The sequence below is a fragment of the Corvus moneduloides genome, chromosome 1 (genome assembly GCF_009650955.1).
Source record: "Corvus moneduloides isolate bCorMon1 chromosome 1, bCorMon1.pri, whole genome shotgun sequence".
NCBI lineage: Eukaryota > Metazoa > Chordata > Aves > Passeriformes > Corvidae > Corvus > Corvus moneduloides.
The window spans coordinates 140,616,984-140,631,170 of NC_045476.1; the positions used below are offsets into that span (position 1 = coordinate 140,616,984).

Genomic DNA, 14,187 nt, shown 5'->3' on the forward strand with positions numbered 1-14,187 from the left:
AGAAGCCTGGAAGAGAATATCTGCTCCTGCTGAACTATGGCCATATTTTAAGATACAAAAAGAAGGAGAAGGGGGGGAGGGGAGGGGAGAAGAAGGGAAGAAAAAAATGGTTTCAAGCTATCAGTTGCTTTTTGACTTGAAGCTCAGGGTGTTTGTTCATTTAACATGGGTAGGGAAACTCCTCCTGCTGTAGTATATTAACCCAAGTTTTGACCTCTAATCGATGTCTTTTGAATGTATAGGACCTTCATAATAAAGATAATGTAGAGCATATTTGTGTGAAAGCGTATCTACCACTAGCCATAAATTTGAGCCTTGCATTTTTCTCTGCAACATATCAATATTTGTGACACTAGCTAAACATATTTTATTCATTTGACAAGGATTGTTACATTATATTGAAAACTTTTGTTTCAATGTCACCACCTCCCCGTTTTGACTGATGGCGAGTTAGTTTTGTTAAAATGCACGGGGTGATAGCGTATGCTCCAGTGAACTTTCCCTCCTCTCAGCACCAGAGACAAAAACCTGCAGCTCTGCTCTGTGCTGGCAGCCATCTGGCCAGCTTTCTCTCAATGCCTGGCCCACACCACACTGCAGGCAAAATTTCAGGGCTCTAGAGTTCTGTGGAGCTATTCATGACATACCAATTTCACATTTTCTGCTTGTATGCTTGCAACAATAAATGCTAATGAGGACTATGAATGACATTTTTAAAGACAATAAAAAGGTCTCCAAATCCCCTGCATATGGAGACACTATTTTCTAAACTTCACCTTCTGTTAGGGAGCCATTACACTCTAAAGGAAAAAAATAACCTAAGGAGAACAATGAGATGATCAAAGCATAACCAAGTCCTTAAGAATTCCAAAGAAAACAATGTTTGCAAAGCTAGCTTAATGACAGACAGATTTTATGCTGATGTACCGCACTAACACTTAAGCATTGTACCTCTCTTTTTCGATAACACTGCTACTTCTCATCGAGGGGCTCAGAACTGGGGGGGGGGGGAGGGGGGGGAAGTCATAGCAAATCCTCCTTTTCACTGATCACATATAAGTCTACAAGCCACAGACTTGGACTTAGCAATTACTAATCTCTAGATGAGTCCAAGAATACTCAAAATAAGCCCCAGAATAAACTGTAATTACTAATGGATTTGGAATGCTATGCTTCATAGAGATCTCTGTGCTGACAAAGTGTGGCCAAGACAAATATCAAATTATATTTTCTTTCCCCAAATCTGCCTATTGCAATGCTATTACTAAGAGAAAGAAACGAGAAAAGAGAAAAAAAAGAAAGAGAGAGAAAGAGAGAACAAGAGAGAAGGAGAGAAAGAAAGAGAAAAGGAGAGAAGGAGAGAAGAAGAGAGAGAAAAAGAGAGAGAGAGAGAAAGAGAAAAGAAAGAAAGAAAGAAAGAGAGAAAAAGAGAGAAAGAGAGAAAGAGAGAAAGAGAGAAAGAGAGAGAAAGAGAGAAAGAGAGAGAAAGAGAGAAAGAGAGAGAAAGAGAGAAAGAGAGAAAGAGAGAAAGAGAGAAAGAGAGAAAGAGAGAAAGAGAGAAAGAGAGAAGGAAGTTGCTTTTACTCTGGGAAATGTCTTCTATATTAAGGACAACTTCCCCTTATTAGGAAGATTAAAAACACTTCCAGGAAAATCCACCAGGTGGAGCAAATACACAGCAATACAAAACATTTATTTATGCTCGTACTGCCATTTTCAACAAGGGGAAAATGGTTTATATGCAAATATTCTTACCTACTGACCTCTCTTCTTCACCCTTTTGTCATATATTGATCAATTTGTATTCATTTACTACATTTATAACGGTACAAAAACTTCATTCAAAGGGGCCTTCACACAAAGCTATTGTTCCTGATGAGCTCAATACAAATTTGCAAACCACAATAGTAATCAGAAATACAAGGGAAATTCAAGAATAGTATTTTATATATATATAAAATTTTATATATATATATTATATATATAAAATTATCTATCTATCTATCTATATGTATATAATTTTTCCCAACAATATAAGGTTGTGCTTGTAGAACACACTGACAAGTATTCAGAAAATAAAGCTTATTCTTACATCAGGTAGCAAAATCTTTGCACTGGCCTCCACTGTAATGGGCTGGAAACACGGCTGTTCTGCATGTCTGGTTATGTTTTTATACACACAGTAGTGCCTGTAACATCACAGCAGTGCCACGGTACAGCATGTTGGTGTTTACTATTAATGCTTTATTTTAGTATGACATCTGTCAACTACTGAGTAATTTCAAGAGGGCAAGTGAATGAGGACTGTAAATAAATATTTCAGCATATCTAGGACAGCTAAGCATTATTTCCTCATTTAAATTATTTGCTTTCCAGAGCCAGGTGAGAAAGTCACCTCATCATCAAGTATTTTCAGTTTCCCTGATGAATTAGGAGGTCTAATGGAACAAAGGCATGAGGCCACATTTTTACATGAAGAGAACTAAGTCCTAACAGAACAGTGGTTCTTTTATGGATGAGTTTTCTCACAGTTATAATAGGACAACCCACTGCCAGACCCTGCAATTGCTAAAATGCCAAGCAGTATTACCAAATGAACTGATCTAATGCAGTTCAGCATCTGGAAACACAGCAGAATCAGTACATAGACTCATTCAACCCTTGATGATAGAAAAGCATTATCATTTGTAAGGGACAAAAGGAAGGTGGCTGATTTTAGTCAAATCTTTTTCATTCCATTGTTTCCTTAGTTACACCTTCCATCACATTTTTCTCTCACTTTTCCAAACAGTGGCCTCTGTCTTCTCTCTGCCACCACATCTACTCCTAAATCCATGACTCTGGGGCCAGCCACCTTCTCACTCTGCTACACATCTCTCTTCTCCAACTCTACATGACTTGTCTCTGCTCCAGCTGTCTTGGACATTTATCCTCTCCCACCTCCACTAACCTTGACAGCTAAAAGAAGTTCCAGAATTTCCAGCTGTGAGTACTACCATAAAATATTATCCACAATTAGCACATAAATTGAATAGCAACAACCAGCACTCTAACACTGAGGGAAAAACACTGTGCCAGCTAGGTTTCCCCTACAAAACTAAGCAAGAATGGGATTCACTTGAAGTGCTATTGAAGGAGCACATCAAGCTCCCTGGAGCACAATGTGTTGACCTAATCTCTGTGCTTCTAGTCTGACCCAGACGAATCCCATCATAGCTGAGGAAAATTAAAATACAAAATCTTTGTTTCTATAGGAACTGGGAGGAGCCTTGAGGAACACAGGCCTCTAAATATAACTTCACTTTATCTAAATACTCTACATGGTGCTTTGTTGTAGCCATTCAGAAGAGAAGCAGAAAAATGCAGATTATAAAGTGGAATTTCATACCAAGAACAAATTACACCACTTTACACTAGGAGAGTATCTGCAAAGAGCAGCAGTAAATGTTTGGGCACAATGCAAGGTGCCAGTTTTAATAAAGCCCAAACTATCTTGGGAACTATTACCTGTAAGAAATTTCCTTAAGATTGTCACAGCAGAGGCTGGTGGAGATGGCCAAGATAACTATTTTTTTAAACAGAATGCTGATTTAAAACCATTATCACCAAGGGATTTTTGAGTGGCAACCATGGTGTAAAGGCTATCATTTGTTATCATTTTCAAAGAGGCTCTAGACACGCCATGGGTAGGTGGAAAGACAATGTGGTGGTTGCTGTCACCACACATCCATGGAGAACTTTTCATTTAATGGACTGCGGGTTGAGGTGGGCAATAGTTGGCTAGAGGTCATGGACAGTTCATTGGATTATGAACTCTGCAAAAAAAAACAAAGGCAATTAAAACACTGGAAAAGAGGGACACAACTTACATGACTTGTAAAGGTTTAACTAACAGACAGCGCTTTTATAGAGCTACATAATTTCCTTTATATGTACAAACCCTATATGACATGGGACCGACCACAATGCATAAACCATCTCTTTTTTCATCCTACAGATAAAAGCAATGCTTATTTAAATTATGGCTTCTTTACAGTATGACAGGACAGCTATTTAAAACTACATGTCTAAGTAATCCACTTTTACTTAAAGGCACCTTTATACCAGAGTAACCTAGGCAGTCTGTACTGAAGAAAGCAACCTGATTCTAAAGGTGAAGGATTATTGTACATATTTAAGAGTTCATTAGATCACAATTATCATCTGATAACGCTGTAACAGCTCTTTCGTTGCACCATCCCCTGAAAATCCTTTTCAGACGGGGGATTAGTAGCACAATGGATGACAATGACTTTTGGTCTGCCTGCTCTGTAGCTGACTCCTGTGACTGCATACATGCACTGAAGGCTGCCTCTCTTACTCAAGGGTCCCCAGAATCCTCACCTGGCAATGTCTGCATGCAAGAAAAAAAGTATGCCCTTAAATCTGTATTACAAATTCCCAATGAAATAGTAGCAGGGAAAATCTAAGTTATTGCTCAAAAGATTTCAATCTCACCAATGAAGTACCCAAAATCCCTAGCACATGAATATGTTTGCTGAGCCTGTGGGCATAACTCTACAGACTGGACCAAAAGCCTTCAGCATGAAAGGAAATGAAACCTTAGTTAATTTTCAGCTCTCCTTCTCTACTCCTGCAACCACAAATATCTTTCTTGGACCAGCTTCTGCCCACAACAATAAAAGGCAATAGTCACATGCTACACACTCAGTTTTGCTGGAAGACCTTTTTAATTATGTTCCCTCCCTTTACTACTTGTAGCCAGCAATCTTAAGTTCTACCAGTACAACTATTAACACCACTATGTTATAAACTCGAGTATTGAAATTGTACAAATAACTGTAATGTTCTTCACTTACCATTTAAACAAGAAGTCATACTTTAATTCTTCACACATAGACATAAAAAAACCAAAGCAAAACAAAACCAAAAACAAACTAACAAAACAAAACCAGACAAAAACAACCAAAACAACCTATCCAAGGCCTTTGCCTATGTAAACATACAGTATCTTTCAGCTGCAAGCATGAGCTTTACATCCCAATGAACACTTCCCATCTATGAACCCAAATCTGAACTCTGCCTGTGACCTCAACGAACAGCAGCTACGAGGAGCAAGGGCTAAAACTGACCCTTATCCCAACACTTTAAAATTGAACACCAAACTGGACACCTAAGAAAATCACATGAATAATGAGAATGGAAGCATTGATAGCTGCCACTACTGTTTTAATGCGCCAGAAACAAACACTAGCTTGGTTTGAATCCAGGGGAGAAAGAAAAATAATGCTGCCAAGCACGCTTAAAATGACGAACTTAATATGCCAAGCATGATGATTATATAAATGATAACTATGAAACATATACCACTTTCTAAAGTTTAACTGCTGCATAAAACAAAATCCACCTCAAATAATTTTCTCCTCAGAAGATTTGATTTCTGAAAATAAGAGGTCAAGCAAGAGAAAAAAGAATCAAAATAACAGAAAAAAGGCGCGAATTCAAAAGCAAAAGGGTTAATGTTTTGTTTCAGTCAGTGTTACACCAATGCCAGAATTACGAAGGAAAGACTAAAAAGAGCCAATTTTTTTCTTTATTATTATTATTCTTTAGAAGAAAAAAATCATGCCTATCTGTCACAGGGTTGTCCGGGCTGGAAGAACCGGCAGGAACCTCAAATTCCTGACCAAACCCTCTTCCACACAATGCCTCCTGAATGGAAGGAACCGAGGCCCGGCAGAGATAGCCCCCTGTCAGGAACCAGCCCTGACGTTTGCGGACAGACGGGGCTGGCCTCGCAGGATGTCAGAGCAGCAAACTGCTGTTCGAGATACTGGGTTTTCACACACTCCCAGCCTGGATGTTTTGCTCTTCAGGTAATTAAACAAGGAAACGGGGCTGATGTGTACGAGTCTGACCCCTGTGCCGCGGCTCCGCGGTTCTGCACATCAACTTCCGCACCAGCCGCCCCAAGCATCAGCAGAGCCTTCTACTGCTGCTCTTGCCTCTCCCGACGCCAGGCTCTAAAACAAATCCTTCTGGAAATATCTGCTGCTATTCCCTCCCACCCCCAGTTTATGAAGGGCTAAATTATCTGCTCTGTTCAGCACACCTTGCTGCTTTCTCATAAAAAGAAGGAAAAAATGAAAGAAATGGGTGCTTGGGTGTAGCTGTTCTTCAGCCAGCCATTCAGAATATTAAATTTATTGGGGGGAGGGGATGAACAGACAGAAAGAGGAGGCAAGGGATTCCCAAATTAATGTCTAGTTTAAGGTCATTACTCAAAATCAAAAAGATCCTGAAACATATTGCCAATTTGTCCAGCCAACAGACAGACATTCACTTATTTAGAAATAAAATTGTTCTGATTTAAGCATTATTGAAGAGTCTTTGTCTTACAAGAGGACACATATCATAGACCTAGGCATTAGAAAAATAGACCAGTGTTTTCTCTCTCTTTTTCCCCAAATTTCAGAAATCAGAAAGGGCAGGTGTTACTACCTATACTTGGTAGAAAACCCTACACAGGACTGCTCTGTGACTGACCTAGTTTCTACACTCTTTAAAGGCTATTTAAACAAAAATTATTTTTAAAAAAGGTAACACATTCCTACTTCTTTCTGAAAAATCCACAGAATAGAATATTGGCTGAAAAGAGAAGAGCCCAGAAGAAAAAGGAGTACAAAAGCATGACTGCTTGTCTGTGTTCAACACAAAGAACATTAAATGAAAACAACTGGCACGCTGCCAAATTCCTATACAGGCAAAGAGATTCAAATAAATTGATTTCACGCATCACACTGACCTGGGATCAGTGAGCAGTGGTACAATACACTTGCTGCTCCATGTGGGGCAAAGCCCATTAATGTTATCAGAGACACATTACATTCAGGGGGAGTGGAGGGGGGGGGCACAGAGAAGGAACCCAAACTCTGCAAATTCAGGGAAAAAGAAACCACTTTGGAAAAGGAACTTGGAGTGTTTGGTTTCAGTTTACTAATAAATATATCATATTGTAAGAGCTTATCCTCTGCTCACCTCAAATGTTTCAAAGATCACATTTTCAAATTAAAATAAATGCTAATGTCACACACACACACTCCCCTTACATTCTACTTTTAACAGTTTTTCTCAAACTGACTTATTCTCTGTAAATTTCCTCCCTTCCCCATCCGCTAGCATTTTATATAGATTATGAGTTATTTTCTTTGAACTTCAAAAGCTGGATTGCTGCCCAGGATACTCTTACTGGCTCAGAAAGCAAGCTGGAGAAATCGGCCACTACTCTCAACTGGCCCAAATCAACCTGACCTAGAGAGAAAAATGCCTTATTTTCAAGGTAGCAGCGAGCAGGGCACCAGTTCCCTTTGTAGAGTCACCCATACATGCTCCCACATACCAGGGAGCTGTCTCCAAACCAGTATTTTGAATTTCACTTTCTTACAACATGTTAAGTAACCCACGTTTGCCATGGAGTCTCTCCTTGTCATCCCAGCTTTGTTTTTCACTAAGCTCTCTCACACTCCAATCAAGAGGAATGCCAGCAAGCCACAGGTGTGTGCCACATGAACAGATGAAATTCTGATTGGAAGGACAATTCACTGTCTATAATACACTTGTACTCCTTTGCACCTATGGTATGTTAGAAGGGGACTTTATTATTTTCACTCTACTCCTTAAGATACATGGGAAGCTAACAATTGTTTTGAAGATAAAAAAGAAAACCAAGAGAAGATGACTTTGCAATAGCAAAATAAAGATGAGGATGCTTGAAAGGGGTCACATCAGCAGAGGTAGTCATTGCTACAAGAGGCCATTGCTTCAAGGGGGCAAGAGACTCAAAACACCTTTTTTTTGCATTTTATTCCATTTAGGTTTCAAATAGCAAGCCAAATCTTCTTAGCCACAGCAAAGTCCAGATTAAGTTAAGCTCAAACAGCATTGGTTTCATCTCTAATTACTCACTGAAATTTAAAAATAAAAAAAAATTGAATATTTGGAGCTTTTTGGCCATTTAAGACTAAAATTTTGGAGCATGTGACAAACAAATACATCCAGATGCAGGTATCTTACCCAGTCACCTCAATTCAAGTAAATGTCAAAATGGGAATGGCCAAAGATCTAAGAACTGTTAACCAGCACTGATCTCTAAGAGCTACAGAGCAGTTTTGAATTCTTCATTACCAAGGTGAAAACTATACAATATCATTAACTCTGTAAGATGTGTCATAGAGAGATGGGTTTATTTAGGTATAAGGTTACAGCTGATGGTACTGCACAGGGAATAGAATCACACAGTATACAGCAACTTCACCACGACAGGGGTGTGTCTGCACCCAGGTGATACAGAGAGCATGACCTGCGCACAGTTAACAACAGCGATAACGTGCTGTTCCCTTCCTTTTGTGAATATTTCAGCAGATTCCTCAGACTTTATAGAGATGAAATGAATTTTAGTTGTATTCATTCCCTTGCTTTAAATGAATGTTATTAGAAAATAAGCCTTTCCCCCAAGTTGTAGGAAATTTCCATTATCTTGCACATGCTCTGACAGCAATAAACCACAATAAACTTCCTATTAGTATGCCAGCACTGCATGCTTCAGGCATGACATCTTTACTTTTACATTCATTTATTTTTTAAATCCTTTATGAAGATCCATATGGCAAAAGAAACCAACCAACAACCACCTGTACAGGGTACATTTACACTTTGAAAAATAAGACTGTAGATAAAAGGAGAAATTAGTCAGAAGCTATACACTGCTGAATTAGCAAAATACAAACACAAGAAGAAACCCTGCTAAGAATATTCATTCCCTTCCAATGCTGCCCGAGCACACGAAGGTCCCACAAAAGCATTTACTTGTTTTAAAATGAGCTAGGAACTCAAGTTAGAATGCAAATTCATTTTTATTAGGATTTAATTTTCAAGAGTATGTTCACACTGGTACACAAAACCTCAGGCCTGGCCCTTGCCATAAGGCGATGTGCCAAGGCTCCCACTGGCACTCTCAGCTGTTCTCCATCTCTCCACACCCCACAGGCAGAGCAGCATGGACCATGGTGTCTCAGGTGGGAAAACAAGTAATATGATCAAGGCTGAGCTACCTTTAAAACTACCCAGGGCAAAGCCAAGAGTACTCAGACACTATTCATCTTATTTTGGTACCATACTCTATCAAAGTTATGTCAGGCGACATGGTCCAACACTGAAAAAGAAAGTTATCCAAGTGTTGGAAAGCATTTAAAATCAGTTTAGCAGTTTCTTGCCATGCAGACACACACCATTTTAAAATAAAAAATGTAGTTACAGTAAAGACAGGAATGACTGTCATAGGTTATCTAGAAATTTTGTCCTGCAATAGCAGATTTACTTTTCTAGTACAGTAAAAATCTTTGCACACAAGCAGCAGAAATATCTATTCTTATTATTATCTCAATCATATTTACCACAGATTCACAATGCCATGAGTTTATCAGAGGGTTCCACTGAATTACAACCAACCATTTTGCCAATGTGATTACAACTGTCTCTTAACCTGGTTGCAAATACTATTCCAATTCACAGTTCAGAAAACTGAACTTCATAATTTCCACAACCCAGCAAAGGAATATTTACACGACACATAAAGAGCAATTATGTCATTAAAAACACAAAAAGAACCCCAAAGTTAAAAATTTCACATATATGTATTTAAAATTTTTTAAAAGTCGTGGGTGATGGATTTTATTAGCATTGCAGTACTCTTTCTTATTGGTATTAAATGAAGACAGCACCTTCATTGATTTAGGCAGACTCTTTGGAGGCTAAAGGGAAAGATTTTTTTTTTTAATTACAGTTCACAAGGCAAGGTATAGTCATTATATACACAAGAATAACTTCTAAAAGGTATTCACGTTATAAAATCAAATATTTTTCTGTTCCTTACCTTGACAAAATTCAAAGTTCCCTTTTTTCCGGCAGTCACCTATCACTAAACTCAGTGCTCTCCAAGTGTTTCTTTTGACAGATATCATTCTCCACCAATCGCTCTGCTAATTTCCTCTTTCCTTTTCTGACTGGGACAGATATTATGTTCACCAGCCCAGAGATCAATCTTTTCTATTGACAACAACAAATGAAAAAAAAAAGAAAAGAAAAAAAAAAAAGCATATATCACAGCCAGTTTGAAGCACCACACCCCTTCATTTGCATGATAATAGTTGTCTTTTAAATTAAAAGGGAAGACAAGAAACATTATTCTAAACCAAGTAACCACATTTTCTTAGCTAATATAAGGTAGTACTTTAAAACTGTATTAATTTAATTCTTCAACAAAAGTTGTTTCATAACTTGCTCAGTTAAAACAGCTGACATAGAGAAGGCAACAAATTAAGGGCAGCCTATATTCTACCTATTAGTAATTCTGTAAAAATGCTTAGGTTTAAATACATTCATATAATATAAAATATTACATACTTTACCTGGTTCAACAGAAGCTCTTGAGAATCATTTATTAAATCAAAATGTTTACTAAAAATAGAGATCTTCCAATTTACACATTGCTATACTAATTTGGATTTGTAAGTCATAACAGCAAACACATTTAAACAAAGAAAGGCAGATCAAAAAGCTACTGATATATTTACAAATTATCTTCCCACTTTTCAAAAGGCAATTTCCCTCCCACTCCAACACCTACAAAACCTGTTTATTTGGGTTACACAAATACTCTGCCATTTGTATAAGGCTGCATTACAGTGTTGTCAGTTTTTCCAAGGCATTAATATGCTTTTCAGGGGTTCATAATTATGTCAAGACAGAAAGTTTTTTTCAGAGCCAAGCACACACAGTTATGTACATGCTTCAATCTGCAACCACTACTCAAGTATTTCGAGACATAAAGTTAAGCATGCACAAGGATCCGGCCGCAGCTCATGCATCTAACCCAGAATCCACCCCCAACCCTCCCCTGGAGTAGGATCTTTCTGCAAAAAAATGCATCGCCCAAGGGCATTTGCAAAAGATCACATTTGTGTTTGTGCTAGAAATTGCAGTCTTTCCCACAAACAAGCACCCTTCTCAAATCAAAACAAACCTTCCCAAGTTAAGGTTACAGAACAAAGGAGTTCACCAAAGTCCTTTCTTTATTTCCAGTGTTCGTGGTCGGACATTTCCCCACAGTCCTGAGAGAAGCCAAAATTCCACTGATTTCAGTGAAAACAAGTGGTAAGGACTGCAGGACTCTACCCAGAATTTGGCAACTGTAGAGCTCTCAAAGTGACACAATTGCCTCTGGCATTTGGAAAATAATCTCCAAAATGTGGTTAGGACTCCACAACTTGGGTACAATAACTACTTTTACAAAATTATTTTTATTTTGTATGCAATTCTCTAGTTGTCATAATATTCTTACATAGGCAATAAATTTACTTTTCAGTTGTGCCCTAGCATGAATTGTGTACTTTTCAATTGCCCAGACTTTTGTGTAACACTTTAAATTTCCATAAATGCATACAGCATTCTCTGAATTGTTGTTATTGTTTGATCTGATTTTTATGGTCATAAACCCATGCCCCTACCAAAACTGAAAAATCCTCCACTGACCAAATGGCCCTATTAATTTCACTGAGATCATTTAAACATTTGTACCAAGTGATGATAGCACAATCTGGTTTAAATACTGTCTTATAGTGGAATATTAAATTAACATCGTATCTTGGATTCAGAGTTACACAGCAGACATCTGTAAAGATGTATTCATGTTTTGCTAACCTTTTCTAATTTGGCCACTAGAAGCAATTATGGTCAAATATGTTAAACTATGTAACATAAAAATTCAATATTTTTGTCTGCAGAATAGCATACTCCTTTTTCATGACTGGTAAAAGATTTTAAGCATCTTACTGTAAAAAAGTTCTTATTTAAAAAAAAAAAAACAACTGTCATCCACTTTACAATGAAGACATCACTTCAATTTGCTACTCTTCCTTTGTTTCAGGCCCATGTTCATTTTTTCTATATGCCACATTTTTCCAAAGTGATGGATGCATTTTGCTATACCCATTCTACACTAATCTCCTTCTTTAAATGTATTTTTGCTTCCTGAATTGTAAACTGCTGCTGTTGTTCAAATACATGAAAAACTGTCTATGTCTGAACTTCACTGAAAGCAGAATGCCTCAAACAATTTGTAGTCTTACATGAGTGTTATAAAAAAGGATCAACATGTTGTATTACCATGGAAATTTTGAAAAACATACTTTCCCAAACAAATATTACTTTTTCTCAATGGTATGAAGTAATGAAAACCACATGTGTAAATCTGCGATCTGTGCAGTAGTTCAAGCTGCAGCTAATAGAAAATACAGAGAGTGAACTCTGCCATATAAAGGATTCTTGTTACAGAAATATAATGTGAAAACCAGATGCAGACAGAAAACCTTAATCACAGATGGGAATGTAATCACTGGCATACAGATTACTTTTTTGATCAATCTCAACCATATGAGAAATGTATTTATTTTCTAAGGAATGCAATAACTCTAGAGAGTCTTCTATTTGAATTCAGTTAACCTCATATTCACGGTGCTTTTATCTTGTATGTGTAGAGAAGGGGGATATAACCCGAGCCAAGATTTTTAGAAGAGCCGTTGGCCCTGGCAAATCATTCTTATATCAGCTTATCTTTCAAGGAATTAATAGGATGTAAAGACTACAAATATCAGGATCAGCCTCAAATGAAATCAACCATTATTGTACTTCCTAGTTACTGCCAGAAATCCCTTCATCACCTAAGCACTTCCCCAGTTAAATTTTCCCTTTAATATGTGGTTCTTCAGAAATACAATGCTTAGAGCAAGCACATTGTCACACTCAAGTTCCGAGAATCACAACTGTTGTCCTACAGCAAAGAATCTCCCTTTATAAAAGCTGGAGAGTCATCAGTTCAAAACCAAGTTTACCTGGGGCTTCCTTCTAACTGCTGAAAGTCCCTGTGAATGCCCTCCACCCACACAGCTCCCGGGCGTTAGCCGGAAACAAAGGACCACTGCGCAGGGCAGCTATCCAGCTACATCAAGTGTCTAAACCGCCAACTGTATTCTACCGACTATTCAGATCAAGGCAGGACCAAGATAACTCCTGACAGTTTTCACTGGTGGTGACATTTAGGCTACTACAGTAGTAGTAAATGCATCATGTAAAATATGGACTGATACCTCAAACTGCAACATGTATTTAAAAAAAACCCATAACCAAAACCAAAAACCCCAACTTGTGCTAGGAAATAAAACTTAAAGAAAAAGCATTCAGAGATGAGAGGCCTCCAGGGTCTTGGACACCAACAGTGGCAGTTTTACTTCCTGGCAGTCCCCAATCCCTGCTGTGCCCACCTCCTCGATGTACCCAGTCTACCCAAGAATACACACCACTGCCTGACTGTCACAGTTCACAACTGCACTTATTAATATAACCTACAGTTGGTATAAATTCATTTTAATAGTATAATTAAGTAACACAAATCACAATGGTTTGGTAGCTATTACACCGGGGCAGAGAGGGGATGACAGAAACCCTTTGACAGGCACAGGGTAGGCAGGTTCTCCCTCTCTCTTATAGCCTCTAAGTCCATTCATCATCATTTCATTTTAGGCGTCTGCAGCAAGAGGACACAGTCACTTCAGTACCCTGCCACAGGGCTCCCAACAACAGCACATCACAGGTGTCCATCAGACTAACTCTGCTGAAGTTCCTGTAAAGATGCTTTCTTGATTGAATGGCTGTAATGCTACGTGAATTTTGAAGTCTGCTACTTGTTTTTTTGCTCCCATGTTAACAACTACCAAACCATTTGATGAAAATACTTCGATTCCACCACTGCAACAAAACAGTTTTTAAAGCATCTTGTCTCTTCTGAGACTTAACTTAAAATTTCTGAGACTGCAGCACTAACAGATATGGCAGAAGTCAACATTTAACGCTAAAGTAATATGGGCTGGATATGCTTGTCTTATTTTTAAACAAGCATGCCTAGATTAATAATAAACTTTGGCCAGATACATATTTTCATTTGCATGTTCTTCATATAGCATCATCATTATGTGTGTGTGTAGAGTGCTAAAAATGGAGTGAAACCTTCCAGCTGAAAACAGTTCCACGTGACAAAACAGAGAGGGATCCTGAAAACTCCTGCTTTGTGTCATG

General features: G+C 38.1%; 1 protein-coding gene across 6 annotated transcripts in view; it reads right to left on the reverse strand.

Moving 5' to 3' along the window:
• RUNX1T1 (RUNX1 partner transcriptional co-repressor 1) overlaps nt 1-14,187 on the reverse strand; it is a 114,841-nt gene that overhangs the window by 84,701 nt on the left and 15,953 nt on the right. For 3 of the 6 annotated variants that reach the window (XM_032129100.1, XM_032129107.1, XM_032129117.1), the window contains exon 2: nt 9,932-10,104. The exons of the other annotated variants lie outside the window; for them this stretch is intronic. In XM_032129100.1, the coding sequence (XP_031984991.1) occupies nt 9,932-10,019 (88 nt within the window). In that variant the 5' untranslated portion in view covers nt 10,020-10,104. The remainder of the gene's footprint in view (nt 1-9,931; nt 10,105-14,187) is intronic. 6 annotated transcript variants of the gene reach the window in all.